Source organism: Xenopus laevis, chromosome 4L (genome assembly GCF_017654675.1).
Source record: "Xenopus laevis strain J_2021 chromosome 4L, Xenopus_laevis_v10.1, whole genome shotgun sequence".
In the NCBI taxonomy this organism is placed as follows: Eukaryota; Metazoa; Chordata; class Amphibia; order Anura; family Pipidae; genus Xenopus; species Xenopus laevis.
Window position 1 is genome coordinate 66,309,155 of NC_054377.1, and position 20,756 is coordinate 66,329,910.

At 40.0% G+C, this 20,756-nt stretch overlaps 1 protein-coding gene across 1 annotated transcript; it reads right to left on the minus strand.

Annotated features, from left to right (window-relative positions):
* Positions 1 to 1,838: 1,838 nt before the first annotated feature.
* Positions 1,839 to 15,361, minus strand: LOC108714131 (borealin-2). Its single transcript, XM_018258047.2, has 7 exons — positions 15,083 to 15,361; positions 9,434 to 9,494; positions 9,272 to 9,357; positions 6,473 to 6,540; positions 3,836 to 3,953; positions 2,258 to 2,344; positions 1,839 to 1,999 (listed from the first exon to the last, which is right to left on the minus strand). Exons 1-7 carry the CDS (start codon positions 15,146 to 15,148, stop codon positions 1,940 to 1,942), a joined length of 546 nt encoding a protein of 181 aa, XP_018113536.1. The 5' UTR covers positions 15,149 to 15,361; the 3' UTR covers positions 1,839 to 1,939.
* Between the last annotated feature and the right edge of the window lie 5,395 nt (positions 15,362 to 20,756).

Below are 20,756 nucleotides of genomic sequence, written 5' to 3' on the forward strand. Positions count from 1 at the left end.
AATCTATGGCAGGGTATAGTCTGGTGTTTTGTACTCCTTAGGGCACTGAGGCAACTTTGGAAAAAAACTAAGGGTAGAACTACACGGATACTTTCTGTTCCGACGCAAATGTTTAATTTTATTGCCAGCAGGAAAACATTTGGAGATTGGTTGCCGCACCCTTACACAAACCTCTCCTTTATCAAAGCAGGAGCCTTTGAGTGGCTCATCATTAGGGGCTTTTAAGTGGACCGGTAAGTTGTTTAAGCTCCTTGGGACCAGTGTTATAGGAAGTTATAGGAAGAACTAAAGTAAAACTGGCTTTATATTCTTGTTTAGTGCCAGATATAACAAACCACAGATTTTTAATTAAAACAATAGGCAAAAAGTACTTTCCACACCAGGCCTATTTGTTCAGTTAAGCGTTGAAAAAGGGGGATATACTGTCCCTTAAATTTGTAATAGGTTTGTAGTTCCACTAACTACACTGAATAGCAACAGAGTTTGATCAGGCTGGGAGCAGAGAGGCAGGGGCGGGGTCTGGGCTGCTATTGCACAGTTAGAGTTGTCACTCACAGTTATGATTACTTCCTGTGGAAGAATGAAAGGACACGCCCTACTCATTTCTGCCTAGACACGAAGCAGAGAGGCTCTCTGGGAAAAATTCACTAACCTCCGAAAAATTCACCAGCGACGGCTTTGCTCACATCGTAACGATTCACCAGGACAACGGTAATTCCCTAAAACCGAAGTTGCTTCCAGGGCGCCAAAAGCGGGTCAAGTTGCGCTAACGTTACTGCGCCAAGCGTAGCATTGGCTAATTTGCATACGGAGAGAAGTTAAAGTTGAATGGATTGCAGGAAATACATTACACAAGCCCAGGAAATCTTAATAAGAGAAAATAGAGTTGTTATATAGCGTTTTTTGGGACTTAAGTCCTAAAAAACTAGTTGAAACATGTTTCTATTTACTCTATTGCACTTTGCCTGGTCTGAGGTGGCGCAGGCAAGTCTGGCGCAAGAGGTAATGATCATTAAAATCCGCATCTTAGTGAATTTGCGTAGTTACGTCCATTCGCCAGAGCACAAATTCGCCTGGTGTTAGACTTTAGCTGTACTTCGCTAGTGAATTTACGCCAGCGACCATTAGTAAATCGGCGAAGTTCTGAAATGACGCAACACTGATGAATTTTCGCCAGCGTTCGTCACTTCACCCTTTAGTAAATGTGCCCCTCTGTCTTTGATGTCTCATTACATTTGTAAGAGGTAAAGCAGGATTTAAATCATTTTATTCCTAGGGCTCTTAACAATTAGAGGAAGGAACACATAATCCTAGGAGATTAGCACAATATTTCTTCTTTTAGTACAATAAGATTCTGTAAGCAAATACAATTGACCCACCCTTTAGATAACCAACATCCTATTACCTTTCAGTTCTATAAATGGACATCCCCCGCTACTAGAATAGAAGATGGGGATAAAAGAACAGCACCACATTTCCATCGTTATCCTTGCACAGTTTGGACACCACAATTGTTTTGCAGGTTATTAGGGATGCACCGAAATCAATATTTGGGATTCGGCCGAATCCTTGGTGAAAGATTTGTCCGAATACCGAACCGAATCCTAGTTTGCATATGCAAATTAGGGGCAGTGAAGGAAAAACTGGAAAAAAATCTTCATTTGTGACGAAAAGTCACGCGATTTCCCTACCCACCCCTAATTTACATATGCAAATTAGGATTTCGATTTGATTCGGCCAGGCACAAGGAATCCTGCTGAAAAAGGCCGAATCCCGAACCGAATCCTGGATTCGGTGCATCCCTACAGGTTATAAGTATCGCAAGGATGGAGACCAAATCAAAGTGTGTTTTTATTAGTACACAAACCATTACAGATAAAAAGTAGATATTAATACTTTGCAGAATTTGTGGATTGAGTCAAAGATTCTTCGTTCAGAGTCAGAGGGGATTCCCATGCTGCTGATTGGAAGCTTTGGCACATATGTTGGTTAGCTGGCCCTGAAATGAATTACAGTTGGGCAAGTGGACTCACTGAGTAATATTACACAGTTAAAAGACATTTACTAAGGAAACTATTACGTATGGATGAGTAAACACAAGTTCCCTGTCCCCTTTATAACTAGTTGGATATTCTGAGAACAATGCAAATATGTCTGTATGAATTCTCCTGGGTATAGAAGTTGGAGAAGTCTCCTCTTTCTGGCTGAAACCAGCAAAACACACAACGGAACAAAGAGTAATTGACTTCTTTCTTACCACCAGGTTGTGAATGTGCTGCACTGTATCTCCTCTTAGTAACTGCATGTTTAGATTGTCCAAATCATCTCCAGCTGAAAACACAGTCTGAACACACACAAAAATAGAATGGGCGGTTACCATCAATGGCTGAATTGCACCGGCATTCCAATGGCCCATTTAGGGGCAGATTTATTAGAAGAGAAGTAAAGCTACGGAGGCATTTTATTGCCAATAGATTAGCTGCAATAGCACAAGCTAGAATCCTACATTTATTCTGTAGAATGTTTTACCATACCTGAGTAAAAAGCTCTAGAAGCTCTGTTTGTTTAGTATAGCAGCTGCAGTATTAGCTCGATGTGACATCAATTCCTGCTCACTTATAGCTCTGGGCTCAGATTACAGCAGAGAAGGGATGGGGGGGGGGCAAACTCACGCCCGGGGCAAGTAGGTTTAAGCTGAAAGAATGAAGTCTGATACAGAAGCCCATGTGTACACAATAGAGGGAAAGAAATGCTGTTTCTTTTGACAGAGAACTCACAGCAGTATTACTTTGAGGATTTACTGGTGTATTTATATAGACCTTTCTGATAAAGCTTACTTACTTTTAACCTTTCCTTCTCCTTTAAGAGTAGAATTTCAAATTTTTTTCATGGTCAAAACTGTAGAATGAAATTTGGATCACTCCCTAGTCTAATTTAAGTTTTTTTTATAAAATTTGATTTTTGAGATTTATCATACTCTGGCCCTTCGACTATTCGCCACCTAAAACCTGCCAAATTGCTGTTTAAGTCAACGGGCGAGGTCCAGGGATCAATTTGGCGAGGTTTGCATTTAAGTTTTTTTTCAGAGACAAAACTTGAATGAAGTTTTTGGGTCATTTTAATTTCGTCACAGTTGGAAACATTTGATTTCAATAGATTTCAATTCGTCTAATTTTGAATGTATGGGAGCTTTAAAAAAAAAAAAAAAAAACTCATGAATTCAAAATTCGACTCTTGATAAATGTCCGACCCAAAGTCACTATTTAATTCATAATTCTATCACCTTTGGAGGGGTTTGGGGCAGGAAAGCAAGGTCATAGTTACATACTTCCAGGAGACTGAATGGAAACTGCATTTGCTTTATCCTGTAGGAGCTTGTGTGTGTTCTGGGACAGATGACCGTAGGCTTACCTAGATTTAGGTATAATTGCCAGGATCATGGAGAAATTGGCCCCCAGGGACAAAGCAAACCTGTCTGCTCTATTTCTACCTTTATAAAGCCCATCAAACAACTGCCACAAGAACCAAACAATTAATGTCCAATGCTCATAGCCTGCTTCTATGAAGAGATAATGGACCGGTTATACAGTTGCTAATAACCCGTTTCATAGCTTGCCAGCAGAACTGAAATGTTAGGAAAATTGTGAGTTCTATACGTCTCCATAGTTTAGCCATCATGCCTGTGTCACCCCTGAAAACTATACCTCGATATCTAACCAAAGAAGCCCACAGCTATCTGACTCAAGGTCCATGAACCAGACCCTTCAGTGCCAGGATAAGGCTACTCCATTCTAGGGAAAGGAAAAATCCCCCATTGTTTATGTGTAGGTTTTACCTGCCCATCAGCCAGTGGTATCTTGACAAAAGGGACATCTTCATCCAAAAACGCATTGTCTCCAAAGGTGAAAATAACATCGCTCCGGGCAGAACGAGATAGTGGAGTTATTGCTGTCCTGGCAAAGTAAAAGAAAATAAACACTATTTTCAAACAAGGGTCTAGCAGGACATACAAATACTGAATTGTGAATTCATAAAAAGCAGGCAGATTCAACTGGGGGGGGGGGAGAGATAGTGAAAGGCCATTGGGGCCTAGCCCCCAATTCTTAAAGGAGAAGGAAAGCTACTGAAGCAGTATATTACCACAATAGCGCAAGCTATAACACTATATTTATTCTGCAGAATGCTTTACCATACTGAGTATGCAGCTTTAGAAGCTCTCTCTGTTTGTTTAGGATAGCAGCTGCCATATTAGCTTGGCGTGACATCACTTCCTGCCTGAGTCTCTCCCTGCTCACTCATAGCTCTGGGCTCAGATTACAGTAGGGAGAGAGGAGCAAACTGAGCATGCTCAAACCCTGGAGGTTTAAGCTGAAAACAGGAAGTCTGATACAGAAGCCCATGTGTACAAAATAGAAGGAAAGAAATGCAGTGCTTCTTTCGACAGTGGACTCAGAGCAGCATTACTTTGAGGGTTTACTGATGTATTTATATAGACCTTTCTGATAAAGCTTACTTAGTTTTAGCCTTTCCTTCTCCTTTAATGCTCCCAAGTACCTATGGCTAATTACTCTTTTGGCCCCTCCTATTCACCATTATAACTGACCTAGAAAAGGACCTTGTACAACCCATTTGTTTCTGCTGTTCTAAATGATTTTATTTTATGTGCCAACTCTTAAGGTGGCCATACACCAATTTGACAGCTTATCTGCCCGTGTATGGGGGCTTCCGACGGGTCTTCCCGATCGATATCTGGCCACGATATCGATCGGGAAGGTTTGATTTTTAACCGACTGACCCGTCGGAGCCCCTTGGCGTATCGTAATTCGATTGTTCGGCCATATGGCCGAACGTTGGAATTACCCCCGATATAGCCATGCCGTTAGTGGCATATCGGGGAAAGATCCGCTCGTTTGGCGATGTCACCAAACAAGCGGATCTTTGAGTCTATGGCCAGCTTCAGCCAAAGCGCCATTTTTTCCCTAAGAGACTTACAAGCAGTTCATTACATAATGATCCTTTACTGTATTTAAATACCTACACACAGACCAGCTTTGTGCATTAACCCCTTGTCTCCCAGAGAATGAGATTAGTTTATATGCAGAGTGTGTATTTATTTTAGCCCCTATTGTGAAATAAGGATGTTCTATTTCACCAGGAGTTACATGACCAAATAAAAGCATACACACACGTTTCAGTGAGAAATTACATCACTAAGCACTGTGTATAAGGATATTATTTACAGACTATTCAGAACTCATTTATAAATAAATTTGGAACTGTGGTTGTATTTCTTACAGAAGGTCTGCAACTGAATTTTCCCTGTGAATCCATCAGCCACTGTGTTGTTAAAAAACAAAAAGGAAGGGAGAGGGGAGTTCCAGGGAGCCAAGTGAAATAAGGAAGTCATTAGTGCAGTCAGATCCTGCGGTTCCACAGGAAGGAGGAAGCCCTGGGTATTACTTGCTTCCCTATAATTACACTCACTTGTCTACTGTGTATTCAAATACTCGACAACAATAGGGTAAGAAACTTATCTGCAGCCTAGTCCGACAAGTGTTACCACAAAAATGCTTTGCAGTGCGAAGCGCTTTGCGCACTACCAAACACGCGCGCACTCGGCTGCGCACAATTACGCACGCGCGTCCTCGATAACGCACGTGCGTCCTCTGTTGCGCACAGTTACGCACGCGAGTCCTTGGTTGTGCGCCCTTGCGCACAGCTGGGGCGTGGACCTAAGTTGCCTGGGGTAACTGACAACCAGCTGGGTTGCCTGGGGTAACTGACAGACCTGGCCCGTCACTGGGGTTGGGTGAGGAAAGCTGAAATGGATTTGACTTTACCTATTTGGAACTGGTGAAATATGCAGAAGTGAAGGGGTGCTTGTGTACATAGTACAGGTATTTAAGGCTGATGCTAGGATTTTGCCAGAGGTGTGCAGCCTTATGATGGTACCATAACAGGACCATGCAATACACAATCCATATCTAGATGGTGTTTACCTGGATGACCGCTGGGCTGGTTTGCTGGATGAATTGGGCAAAAATAAGTTTTTAGAAGCTTAGTCTATAGGAGTGGAAGATACAGACCTAGAAGCACAATAAATGCATTATTATTTTAGTCATAGCATTTGGTTTATAAATTGTGTAGGAGACTACTGCAAGGTTGAGATGGAGCTGCTCTTACTGGAGCCTGAGGGTCTATGGTTGTTGTAAAGCAGCCACATTGCAAAACAGACATCCAGTCACTTCAGCCTTTATACATTACATTTTTGCCTAACTTAAAATCATTTTTATCTTGCACAGTTTATATTTTTATACTGAACAATTCCTTTAAGGGCAAATACTGTACATGGATACAACACTACTGTGCCAGAGATGTAGTACCTGGCAGTGTTATTTGATTTTAAAACACAGTTATAGGCAAACACCACTGCTAGTCTGTCTAAAGGATGTCTCGTGCAAGTCATAAATACCTGGTTAGAGTGGTAGTTTTCTTGCTGTTTTTACCAGTAAGTGAAAGCATAGATTTGCTTTTTGGCACCTAAAATAAATTCATAGTAAATAACTAATTTTGTGGAAATGGGGTGCTTTAAACAGACAGACATTGGTATACACAGAAGTTAAACCATTTAGCTATTGGAAAGTTCTAGCATCAATTCTACAGACGATACCCGGCCATATTCCAGCATCAACATGGTCTTTATTTTTTTTATTAACGTTTTTAAACTTTACCCTTCCTGTGCTATTGAAGGTTGCAAAGTAATATTTGCAAATACAAATATCAGTGGGGCAAAAAAAAATTAATAAAATCATATAAAAAAATGTATGCTACCGACTCCAAAAGCAGAACAAACTTTTAGAAGCCAAAACGCATTATTATAATGTGAGCAAGTTGATTCACACAGTGGAAATTCAGGGCAGATATTTTCAATTAATAAGTTACATTTGCAGTCTACTACACAGTCTATATGGACTGGAGATTCTGTTTGGCAGTACATCTGGTTTTTATACAACTAAAACTTGCTTCTAAGCCTGGAATTCAAAACCAAGCACCTGCTTTGAGGCCACTGGGAGCAACATCCAAGGGGTTGGGGAGTAACATGTTGCTCACGAGCCACTGGTTGGGGATCACAGACCAAGAGTAGGATTATGACGTGACACTGTCTGGGGGTACAGATGTCAGAAAACATTTGGGACTTTTACCTTGCAGTAACCAAAAGCCATATATATTTTAGGTTGCGCACGGATCAGATCTAGAATGTCTTTTGCTCCTTACCACAGTAACATCAAATACTGTACAGCACATGGGCGTCCGCAGAAATTTTTTTCGGAGGGGCAATTTTTAGAGACAGTACATGATAAATTTCGATATTCTTATTTTCAAATTTGAATTGAATTTGGACTATTCACTAGTCGAAGTACACAAAAAAATTAGATCGAAATTCAAATTTTTTTCATTCGAAAATTCACCTTGACCTTTGATAAATCTAAGTTGATACATTTCTTATCTTTGTCCCTGCTGAGCAGATTCTCTGGGTTTTATTACAGGCAGCTGTTAGAATGGATACGGTTACTAATACTCCAGAGATGCTGCTGAGAAATGTATCAACTAAGGGGCATATTTATCAAGGGTCGAATTTTGAATTCAAAAAGACCAACTGAAATTAAGTCAAAGTTTTTTTTGGTCGAATAGGTCCGTATTCGGCCGAATTTGAATAGAAGGAATGACGCATTTAAACGATTCAACCTTTTTCTCAAAAAAATCTTCGACTTTTCAAAGTCCACCAATTGACACCACGTAAGTACTAGGAGGTCCCCCATAGGTTAAAACAGCAATTCCGAAGGTTTTAGATGGCGAATGGTCGAAGTCGGATTTTTAAAGAGACAGTACATAATAAATTTAACATTTTTGAATTTTTTTCAAATCAATTTGGACTATTCCCTAGTCGATGTACATGTACATAAAAAATAGCTTGAAATTTGAAATTTTTGAAAATCCACCTCGACCTTTGATAAATCTGCTCCTAAATGTTGCAAAATTGTAACCGTTTAGAAACTGCACCTGAATTACTGAGTTGCCAGACTTAAACGCCAGAGGCAAGTAATTGAAAAAAGTGTCTTTATTTCTGGTGAAAGTGAAAACAATTGAACTAAAAAAAGTGTTTGGAAGGTGAACAACCTCTTTAAATTTTTCCATTTTTTTGTAGTCCCACCTATATATTATCCATAATACATTTCCCTCTCATAATAACCAAGATCGACAGGTTTTAAGCAATTCAGGTAACTTGGAAAGTTACTTAAAAGATTCATATTCTCCTAATGCCAACCACATACAGCAGGGCTGTCCAACTGGCATCCCGCATGACCCCCCTTCTGTGGCCCCCCACATGCTGTGTCTGTTTACCATATGTAAAATGTACTTACTCAGTGCTGCTTGGGTGTTCCATTCTCTGCTTGCCCAGTGCTGCCTGTGTGTGCCATTCTCTGCTTGCCCAGTGCTGCTTGGGTGTGCCCTACGCTACCTGTGGGAATGTAAGCCTGTTAGGAGTTTGTTCTTGGGGGTTTGGAAATTGTTGTTAAGGGCCCTAAGGTGTTTAATCATGTGTTGGGGGGTTGTTGTATTATCCACAGGGGAGGATGAGGCATATGGATTTAAGTGTATGTTTTAACATGACTTCAATTTTTCACATATGAGTGATGAGGGATTTCCCTGCAGTGAGCACCAACCATTTGGTTTTTTGGTGTGCTACCACCGTTAATGTGGATATGATCTTAAAAGTTCTTGTGATAACATGAGTGTGGTTTACAGTGGGTGTGGTTTAAAAGGGGGAGTGGCCAACACTGACTTCTATTATCGGCCCTCCACCACATAGGCCAGTAAAATTTTGGCCCTCGGTAACCACAGAAGTTGGACAGCACTGACATACAGGATCATATAATAAAGTGCAATACCGGCTGCATGCAGGAATAACTCTGGATCAAGGTATCAGATATTGTGGAGAAAGGGCTTGCTCCCACACCAAAAGTTACCTTGCATCTATTTTAGATGACTAGAAGGTTTAGCTGGAGAAAGGCTATGATTGCTCTAGCATGAGTAGTTAGTCTAGCAAAAGGGTTACTTGTTGTGTTGAGTATTGCAGCTTTGGTAAGGTTTCATACTAATTGTGTGTTTGAATGCATTACACCTTGTATATTTGCGCTGTCAGATAATTTCAACACGTAAATAACTGCTAGCACAGCAACAGTAGCCACAAGCTGTTCTTGTAGGATACCTTTTGTACAGTCCTGTTCTTTGCTGTGGTCGTCATCACTTTTGTTCTCACATCATCCTGATATTCTACGTTTGTGGTGACCTTAACTGGAATAGGAAAAACAAAGGTTTTAAATCTCTCAACATATACAGTTTTTCTAAATGACCTTTTATTCATACCTACCCTTCTTACTGCTTTTCCTGACTAGTTTTGGCTCCGATAATTCATCAACGGAACAGTCAAGCTGTTAAACACAAAACAAAAATGTCTTATTAAAGATACAACACGCTGTTAAATAGCTAGTTATATCTGTGGTGTTGATGTCTGGTAGGCTTTCTTAAATACAGGCACAAAAAATATAATTAAATATTTAATAAAATATATTGGGGAAATGTAGAGAGTGAAGAAGAAGAACTGGAGCAATGAGGACATAAACTTTAGTTCTGGAATGTTTTATGATTATGTTGTTTTGTATACCTTCTAAATGCACAGACAGATTTGCCAGCTTGTTCCATTACCCCAGTTGTCTTCTAGACAGATGTATTGTCACTAGTTTAGTTAAAGGGATACTGTCATGGGAAAAAAAAAATTTTCAAAATGAAAGTTAATAGTGCTGCCCCAGCAGTATTCTGCACTGAAATCCATTTCTCAAAAGAGCAAACAGATTTTTTTATATTCAATTTTGAAATCTGACATGGGGCTAGACATATTGTCAATTTCCCAGCAGCCCCAAGTCATGTGACTTGTGCTCTGATAAACATCAATCACTCTTTACTGCTGTACTGAAAGTTGGAGTGATATCACCCCCTCCCTTTCCCCCCCCCCCAGCAGCCAAACAAAAGAACTATGGGAAGGTAACCAGATAACAGCTCCCTAACACAAGATAACAGCTGCCTGGTAGATCTAAGAACAACACTCAATAGTAAAAACCCATGTCCCACTGAGACACATTCAGTTACATTGAGAAGGAAAAACAGCAGCCTGCCAGAAAGCATTTCTCTCCTAAAGTGCAGGCACATATCAGTGCAGAATTCTGCTGGAGCAGCACTATTAACTGATGCGTTTTGAAAAAAACATGTTTTCCGATGACAGGATCCCTTTAAAAACAGAATAATTACATAAAGGTTGGCCTACTTTTTCACCCCAACACACAAACACCATTGTTCACCTGACAATACTCCACTCACAGGCATACACATGATCATATAATTTCTACAGGTGCCCAGCTTCAGCCACAACCTACCCAGTACCTACCCATTTTTTTTTAAACAGTTCTTTTATTGCATCTTATTGTACATATGGATACATTGTAAACACAGGTTGTTAATTGCTAGTTGTACAGTAAGTTGAATACAAAATAAACATTAAAAGAAAATATAAAACAACAAACATTACGGTGTCATCAATCTCGGTTATGCATATAATTGCTGAATATCCTTCCTTACCATGCCATCCTAATGCTAGGAGTTTGCCTGTATATATATTTTTATTGCCATTATGCTAGAAGTTATGTGTAGGTAAATTATATATATATTTTTTTAAACTTTTGTGGACAACCTCTCCTCATGTATGTAAGCTTGTATAGCGGAATAGCTTTATCAATCATATTCTCTCAAGTTGTAACCTTTGGGCCCTTGCCAGATTTCCCCCAGAAGCGTTGTGCCCTAGGACAGCTCCAAACTAGGTGGAAAAAATCAGCTGGGGAGTATTGGCACCTGGGGCATTCTTGCACGATTGCAGGGTTCATTTTATGTAACCTATGTGGTGTAAGGTAAGTACGGTGAAGATATTTTAGTTGTGTTAACCTATCCATACTGCTAATAATCCCATCAAAAGTGGCTTAACTACCCATTTATAGCAGACAGTTTGTCTAGCCATTACTCAAACCAGCTGTGATCAAGCTGGTTTACAAGCCCGGCAAAATCACATCCCTATTCTTGCAGGGACCCAACCGTACCACTCTTCTTGTTGTAGTCATGAACTGCTCAGCTACCCTACCCCTACAGCAAGTGTTTACAAGACTAGGCCTACTGCAAGATCTTCCACCCAAGATGTAACTCCTCTTTTAGTACTATAGAGCAGTTCCTCTCATCCACGGGAGTCTACAGGAACCTCCTCCCACTCGTGCCAACTAGTCAGGAAACACCTGATAACAAGTTGTACAAGAGAGGCTGCTTACAATTTGTTTTCATTTTGAACATGTATGGATAACGGATTTGTTAGTTGTTGGAATCTGTATTTGTAAAATACAAGGATTCGGTAACTGAAAGGTTTAGGCTAGTAGAGATCCATTGTGGCTACTGGTGTAAGCACAAAATGAAGAAAAGTTAACAAGTTCCGACATACTGGGCTTTTTTTAAGTTTATATTCATTGTAGCTGTATCCTAGTATAATGTGTGATTTTGGAGCAGAGTTAATATTAGGAAGAAATTTATTTGAAAGGGCAAGACTAGGTTATAAAATCTTAATTATAATGAGATAAAAATGTAAAATAAAGGAATATACTGAATAGTAATTTCTGGTCACCAGAGTAGTCATCATTTATAGTTTCAGATGACTATAAAGGAAAAGTAACAAAAATGAAAGGGTTCTCTCTCCATTTTAATGTAATGCACTATTAACATCGATTTGGCACAGATTGTATATTTAGGAAAGACTTTGAGACTGCCAAGTCAAGCTCAGAAGCATTGATTCAAAACTGGAGGATCTGTGCAGTATGAAGGAGGAAATGTGAGGTGATATAAGCACTTCACAGCTTTACCACATCCATAAGCCAGTGCTAATCACTCCTGCTACCTTCTGATAGAGTAGTACTGGCTGCTAAAATCATTGTGGGACATCAATGGTGAACAGCAGATTTTGGCACTCAATAATGCAATAATGGGCAGCAATAAAGTTTAACGGTACATGGGGTGCTCAGATTGCTGCAGCTCTAGTCAAACACCATCCCCCGGCTGTGGAACAGGGCCGGAACTAGGGTTAGGCACAAGGGGAACGAGTCAGGCACTTACCTGACATGCAGCCTACCCCTAGTCCGGCAACTGTTACCTAGACTCTGTGAAGTCGAAGTGCTTTGCGCACGATCACACACGCGCGCACTCTGCTGCGCACGGTTACGCACAATTACGCACGTGCGTCCTCGGTTGCGCACGGTTACGCACAATTACGCACGTGCGTCCTCGGTTGCGCACGGTTACGCGCGTGCGTCCTCGGTTACGCACAATTACGCGCGTGCGTCCTCGGTTACGCACAATTACGCGCGTGCGTCCTCGGTTACGCACAATTACGCGCGCGTGTTCTGGGTTACACACGCGTCCTCGGTTGTGCACCGTTGCGCACAGATGCAAATGACAGACCTGGCCCGTCGCTGCTGTGGAATACTTTCATAAAAAGAAAATCACCACAAATTGTCCAGCCAATGTAGTTCTCAGTATACTGGGAATAGGAGACTGCACATGCATAGGAAATATTGCACCAGACGTGGCCCTGTACACATTCATATAGTATTGCTAAACTACAACTACAACTTCCTGCCTTGAACAGGTAAATGAAGCACTGTAAAGGAACATAAATGTGCTACACTAGTGCAGGCTATGGCCCTGAATAAATAATGCATATGAGGGCCTTCAGACCTAGGAACTGCAGCATAGTCACCATCTCGTATTTAAAAATGTACATGAAAATTCGACCTGAGATACTATGGGGCAAATTCACTAAAGGGCGATTTTTTTGTCAGCGAATACTCCACCAGCTGTAAATTCACTACCACTACGCCAATTCACTAAAATGCAAAGTTGCTTCTCAGCATCCGAATGCTGGCAAAGTTTTGCTAGTGTTCATTCTTCAGCACAAGCATTTCATACCGATCTTTCACTAGAGCGAAACTTTGTTAGTACTCTTACACAATTTGAATAGGGCAGGTACATAGAGGTCTTATATATTTTTTTTATTAGAGATGTTGGAGCAAATGCCTGAAGACAAAAAAAAAATAGATAGATCCTCTAATGCCCTAGACATGACTAATCTGGCACGCCCCTCAAATGTTTGGGGGAAAAAATGTTAACACAAAAAACTTTAAAGGGGAAGGAAACCTAGTTGGCGCAAAATCCCTCCCCCCTTCCTCTACGTCTGTTAGTAAATTCTAGATGTCCCTGCGAATGGGATTTCTTGTGAATTTTCACTAACGATGGCCCTTTAGTAAATCTTCCCCTATGCCTCAGGGCTGGAACTTGGGGTAGGAAGAGTAGGCACCTACTGTCATCTACCCCATGTCTGGTCTCCTCTCTCCCAAACTGTGCGTGCCATTTCCCAGTCTTCTTGCACTTCTGTGGCTGCGTGAGCACCGATTCGTGCACGTGCGTGAGAGCACCAACTTGCACAGTTGTTCTCTAGGGCGTGATTATTTATCATCCCTGCAATACGTAAACATTAGAACTGCTGTTTATTTATAGGGAAGAGGAGACGTCTATCCTGATTACTACACAAATTAGATCACCCTCTCCCAAAGGCTTTAAGGAGGACCAGTACTGCATCATGCCCTTATAACTAATCACTTTAAAAATACACGGATGGATGATTAGTTCAGTTACATAGCATATGACTTATTATAATGCAGTTCAGACTGCATCTTGCTATTATCAGCTATGCAGCGAGTATTTTATAGGTGTTGATTTTTCAAAGACATGGCATAGTAAGAGTGGTAACACTGAGGGGACAATGTTCTGTTTAAGGTGTGCACTTACAACAAATTGTGGTGCGCACAGAGAACCGTGTGAAAACACATTTTGTATTAATTCTGACCTGAGCACACAGTTTTTAAAAAACTGCATACTAAAGAATATTTTGGCGCACATAGCCAAAAAGGAACATTGCTGATGGACTAAATTTGCTTTTAAAAAAGGACCTTTAAAGGCAGACTACATTTTCCCCACAGGTGTATACTAAACCTATAAAATCAACACACATGGAATTCAATTTTGCAAATATGAAATATGACTGGCAGGTTTGTGGGTAGAAGTCACTTAAAGGGTGGTCCACCTTTAAGTTAACTTTTAGTATATTATAAAATGGCGAATTTGAAGGAACTTTTAAGTTGGTCTTCATTTCTTTTTGTTATATGCTTTATATGCTTGTTATATGTTATATGCTTTCTTCTTCTGAGTCCCTCCAGCTTTCAAATGGGGTCACTGACCCCATCTAAAAAGCAAATTCATGGTTATTGCAACTTTTTATTACTCCTCTTTCTGTTCATGCCCTCTCCTAATCATATTCCAGTCGCATACACAAATCAATGCATGTTACTAGGGTCATTTGGACTCTACCAACTAGATTACTAAAACTGGAAAGCTGCTAAATAAAAAGCTGAAAAATAAATAAAAATGACAACCAATTGCAAATGATCTCAGAATTTCACTCTCTACATCATATAAAAGTTAAATTAAAGGTGAACAACCCCTTTAAGTCTGACAAATAAGTGGTAGTTACCCATGTTTGGAAGCAGATGAAGCAAATGATAGATACACAAACACTTCTACATTCCCAGACATGGAGGTAAGGTAATGCCAGAAGGGCATGTAAAGCTTGTAAATAGAAATGTATTATGATGCAACACCATCTCCGCTTTTCTATATCTGATTATTCTCCCTCTTAATAGGAGAAAGTTGGAACATGTGCAAAGTCACACCTGCCCCTGACAAGTGTTAACAACACTCAGCTAAGTTATAGTTCTGGACTTTAAAGTTAAGGCCAAGGGGGGCTAAATGAATGGAACTAGACAGAGAACTATAAGTAAGACAGTTTAGATAGTAAGACATTTTAGACCTTTATACATACCTTGTTGCACAAAGTCCTGCATGAACAGTCTGATCTTCTCTTTCTTCTGCTCCTGCACTGCATCATTCCTTTCACACATCCCAACCCCAGAGTCTCCACTTCCTTCAGCCCGAGTACCTAACCGCTTTCTGTTCCTCTTGGGTGGCATTTTTCTCATATGCAAGAGCAAACCTCAATACATCTTCATGTGGGCTTTATTAAAGCAACTAAGGACTTGGTAATAGGACACACCCACTAACAGGTTCTAGGCAGGAGCTTCCTGTTGGCTCATTTTCAACTCAGTGGAACCTTTATGAATACTGGTGCAGTATTAGGCTAGAACACAGTGCGCTACTACACGACTGTTGGATGTGAATGCCAGGGCCGGAGTTACATAACGGGCGCCCCTAAGGCCACTGCTGTTTGTCGCCCCTGTCCCCTCCCCTTTATTTTTTATTATTGGGACAGGAGCAATGGGGATTGGCGCACAAGAAATTTAAAAATGTATTGTATCTCCTGCTCATCCCCAGTGTTTTTGAACCAATGTGGGTGTGGTTGGGCAGCATGCCGCCCCTTAAAATCCTGCCTTCCTAGGCCTGGGCCTTAGTGGCCTTTCCACAAATCTGGGCCTGGCAAAAGCTGCATGTTGCATCTTCATCCGACAGTCATGTTGGATGCAGTCAGCTTCTACGTGCGACATTTGTATTACTTACATTAGATTTGGCGCATCCGTCGTGACGCTTGCGTTTCCTCTTGTCGCGTTGGAACGCACAGAAGCACACCGTATAGTTCTACCCATGTGCAATCTGCTAACCCATATCATCCTATTCCATACCTCCCAACCGTCCTGTTTTTCGCGTGACAGTCCCGATATTGACAGCTTAACCCACAGTCTTGGTTGTTACTGAAATGTCCTGACTTTCTTTCTGATCTCCTGCACTGAACAGCCAGAAAAAGTTTGGCAGAGAGCCAAGAATTTGGATAATTTTATAACAATTTAAGATAAACAGGTCTCTTGGGGAAACTGACTTGCAGCTTAAAGTGCAATTCACCTTCATTAGCAAAACTGTAATAATACAGAAAAACCACAGAAATTTGTTCAAACTTTCAAAACCTGTCAAATTTGGTAAAATAGACATGATAATTACGGTTGCGTGGCTCCAAAAATGGGTGTGGCCAAAACATTTGCCTTTATTTCTCCTTGTTCTGCCTTTTTTCCAGTGTTCAGAAGGGGGTCACTGACCCTGGCAGCAAAAAAAGCTATTGCTCTGTAAGTCTACTGTTAGGGCTTTTACACATGCATGGTTGTTTGGAACAACTGCCTAAATGATCAGAAGTGCAGGAGTTTAGAGGAGCTCCATCTTCTCTTATGTATTAACAGCTCTTTATCAAGTGTGAGCAACATCAGCGTAATACACAGTACAAATACACGAAACCCCGCCCCTCCACATTTGAACTTGAACCTCAGTACTACCTATTGGAGGTCTGCTAAAGAGCATGTTAGTCAAAGCAATAAGTTACAAATCATATATATTAGCACAAATCTGCTACAAAGTAATTCTAATTGCTGCCATACTTAATTGTAACGTTTTACATACATTAAACTGTAACATTGTACATTTCTGGGAGGTATTCTTACTATAAAGGAAGTTTTCAATTCAAACTCAAGGCAGCACTATCTGTTAAAGAAAGAAACAATATTTAAAACCCATTCTACAAGAAACAGGCAACGCTCCATTGGTCATTTAGACCTTCTGGTACCAGTGCACATCATTTCTTTATCCACAATGCTTTTTTTTGTAGGAGTAATTTCTTACTGTCACCCCCTCTCTGTGGTAACTGGATAACTTCCAGTACTAGCCATTTTAATTGTGACATATTATGTCTGTTCTGGTTGAAGTGGCGTGATACAGGGGTGTCAGTGTAAGTATTTGCTTTGAAATTCTTTATATCTCCTCTGTGTTCTTTTATCCTGGCTTTAATTTGTCTACATGTTTGGCTAACATAGACTTTCCCACAGGGGCATTTTAACATGTACACTACCCCTTCTGGGTTGCATGTTGCGTAATATTTAAGGTAAATATCATGGCCTTTAGTGGGATGTTGAACCACTTTCCCTTTAATGATAGAAGGACAAGAAACGCAGTTTAAACTTTGGTAAAGTGCCTACGTTTGGTTTGCTTTTGAAGATTTTTTCCATTCTTGTTACTGCTTTCTCGTCTGTTTGTGTTTTTTGTGCCAATAGTGTGTTTCTGGGGATATCTCCTACTTGTATTGCAGTGTCAATTAGGTTTCTTTCATTGAAGCCTTTTGATTTAAACCTGTCAATTAGAACCAAGGCTGCTTTCCAATACCCTTCATTACCTGATGCTATCCTCCTTGCCCTTAGAAACTGGCCTTTAGGGATACCTGTAATGCACCGATGATAATGAAAGCTAGCTCTGATAAATGTATAAACTTTCTTGATGTGAAAATTTCAATTGATAAGGGTAATTTGACCACAGACCTCTATAGAAAGGCTACAGACAAAAACAATCTGTTAAAGGCATCTAGCTTTTGTAACCCTCGGTGCATTACAGGTATCCCTAAAGGCCAGTTTCTAAGGGCAAGGAGGATAGCATCAGGTAATGAAGGGTATTGGAAAGCAGCCTCGGTTCTAATTGACAGGTTTAGACTGGAGCACGACATGCATGGAATCAAATAGTTTGACCTCAGTTTAATTAATCAAATAACCAATGCTACTGGAAGTTATAATAGATGCAGCTCAATTGGCAACAGTGTGGTGTGCAGACGTATAGAACACAGTGTAATTTATCAAGTTAGAATCTCTCCAAGGCCAGGCCAAGTCATTAGTGTGCCCCAGGCAGAGAACTGTCACCAAACTGTCCTCCCCCTGTATGTGTTTGCGTTGGTGTGTGCAAAGATTGAGTGCTTTTATACAGGTCATCAAACGCGAAGGCAACTTCTAATATCCTCATATTTTTATCCTCCATATATATGGAGCTGAATATATATCCAGTTAAGTTAATATATAACAGACTGTGGGGGAAAATGGAAAAGTGTGCTGGGAATTTTCATTGACATCACACACCAATTTTATATATGGAGCTGAATTATTTCTGGTATGAGCAGTGATTTGAACAGTTACACCCAGATTGACTGGTTAAACTGGATTTGTTTGTATACAATACCTGACTGGCTGGGGGTTGCTCGTGGCCACCAATTCATTAAATTAAGTAGAGAAATATGATGGAGGGGAATCATTTTTAGTGTTTGTACAAGAAAATCTTGTTTTTTTACTTGTTTATTATATATTTCTGGTAGAATGAGTGACTGCACTGAGGACCACATGGTTTGGACAGCTTAGGGGGGCTTGGGTTTACAAATGGAGCTCTGTTTTGCAAGTACAGTACATGCATGTGTATAATTGACAGAGTGGTAACTCTATAGACCTAGACTGGCGTGTTAAAAATACAAATACCGGTATATAAAACACAACTTAGAGCAGAGAAATATTCACTTTTATTTCAGAAATCATATAAAACTACTTCACCAGGACGGGAAAGTGCCCTAAAAGCATTTCTATATAATCTTCAATAAAGGGCAGATTTATCAAATTGATTTTGATCTTATTAAAATAAAAATTCTCCTGCAGTTCAAGATTTACAGCCATGTATCAATTTTTATTTTGTCTTCTAGCCAGTGTTTTAACAATTAAAGGACTCGGGAGCTCAAACCTGCCAAGACTCATTCAAACCAATGGAAAAAATAGCCCCACAAAAATTGGACGTTGTAGTCTCTTGTGGCCCCTCTCTGCTATGGGGTCCCTGAAAGTAGTGTCCCCTGTACAGTGGCCCTGCATGAGATATAGCAAGAAAAAAAGTAGAATCTTTTTGATAAATCAGCCCCTTAGCCTGCAAACATCAATGTGACTTTTGTTACAGTATAGTACACAAAACAGATCTTACAAAATTTGCCTACAGAAAGATAACCCCAAACTATAAATAATATCATTGATGCTTTCATCAGAAATTCCTTTATGAGGCTTAAACACTTGATTGCATTTTTCTGCCTGATATTAAAGAGGCATGTCTTATTCAAATTTGTTGTGGCTTAAGAAATATTTACATTCTTTTTGTTCATCTGTCAGACTTGGAATTGTCACTGCTACCTGGCTGTAATTAAAAGAACCACCTGTTTTTTTGGTTGCCAGGGTCAGCGACCCCTCCAAACAAACTGTATATCATTGTCAGTAGCAGCATAGGCAGCATAGGAATGCTAATTATTCAAAAAAGAAAAAAAAAATGAAGATCAATTAAAGCATTGCTTCTAGTTGCTAGACTTTGCTTCTTTAACATGCTAGCAGTTCATACACAGGGAACTATCCAATGTACATAGTTATAGAATCTCTCAATGTGGGCATCTCTGAAACCCGGCTTTAAACAGACTTCTCTGCAGATTCACAGTTAAAGGGATTCTGTCATGATTTTTATGGTGTACTTTTTATTTCTAAATTACACCATTAACACTGCAAATAATTTACTCTATCATATAAAATTTAATTCCTGAACCAGCAAGTGTATTTTTTTATAATTTATAAATATTGGCATGAAAGGCAGCCATCTCAGATCATTTTGCCTGGTCATGTGCTTTCAGAAAGAGCCAGCACTTTAGGGTGGAACTGCTTTCTGGCAGGCTGTTGTTTCTCCTACTCAATGTAACTGAATGTGCCGCAGTGGGACCTGGATTTTACTATTGAGTACTGTTTTTAGATCTACCAGGGAGTCAGGGAGCTGCTATCTGGTTACCTTCCTATTGTTCTGTGTGGGGGGGGGGTGATATCACTCCAACTTGCAGTACAGCAGTAAAGAGTGACTGCAGTTTATCAGAGCACAAGTCACATGACTGGGGCAGCTGGAAAACTGACAATATGTCTAGCCCCATGTCAGATTTCAAAATTAAATATAAAAAAAAATCTGTTTGTTCTTTTAAGAAATGTATTTCAGTGCAGAATTCTGCTGGAGCGGCACTATTAACTGATGCGTTTTGAAAAAGACATGTTTTCCCATGACAGGACCCCTTTAAGGATCTTATTATACACTCATTTTCTGGTGTACAGGAAGCACAAACCATGTAGTCAGCAAACAGGGGTAACTAGTGCTTGCCATTAAACGGGTGGTTCAACTTTAGTTTTTTTTTTTTTTATAGTTTTTGAATTATTTGACATCTTCTGATTCTTTCCATCTTTCAAATGGGGGTCAAATGCTCTGTAAGGCTACAAATGTATTGTTAATGCTACTTTTAAATTATTCATCTTACTATTCAGACCCTCTCATTCATAGTTACTAAGGTAATTTGGACCCTAGCAACCAGATTGCAAATTAGAGAGCTGTTGAATAAAAAGCTAAATAACTCAAAAACCGCAAATAATAAAAAAATGAAAACCAATTGCAAATTATTTCAGAATATTATTTTCTACATCATACTAAAAGTAAACCTAAAGGTGAACAACCCCTTTAAGGAAGAAAGGATTGCCATTGACCCTTTCTGTGCCTGCCATTTGCTTATGTGCTCTCTCCTACATTTTTTGAGATCTAATTCAGTGTTATAAGATTTCTTTGGCAATTCATTATAGACATCTAGAAGTCACTTCAGCATGGATATGCGGTATATAAGAAAGAGGCACTGTATATAT

What these genes read in the sequence shown, in the direction of transcription:
- LOC108714131 (XM_018258047.2), bottom strand. Translation starts at nt 15,148, where the DNA reads ATGATGCAGTGCAGGAGCAGAAGAAAGAGAAGATCAGACTGTTCATGC. An exon ending in GCAGGACTTTGTGCAACAAG is followed by an intron (nt 9,495 to 15,082) that starts GTATGTATAAAG and finishes TGTGTTTAACAG; the next exon opens with CTTGACTGTTCCGTTGATGA. An exon ending in AGCACATTCACAACCTGGTG is followed by an intron (nt 2,000 to 2,257) that starts GTAAGAAAGAAG and finishes AATTCATTTCAG; the next exon opens with GGCCAGCTAACCAACATATG.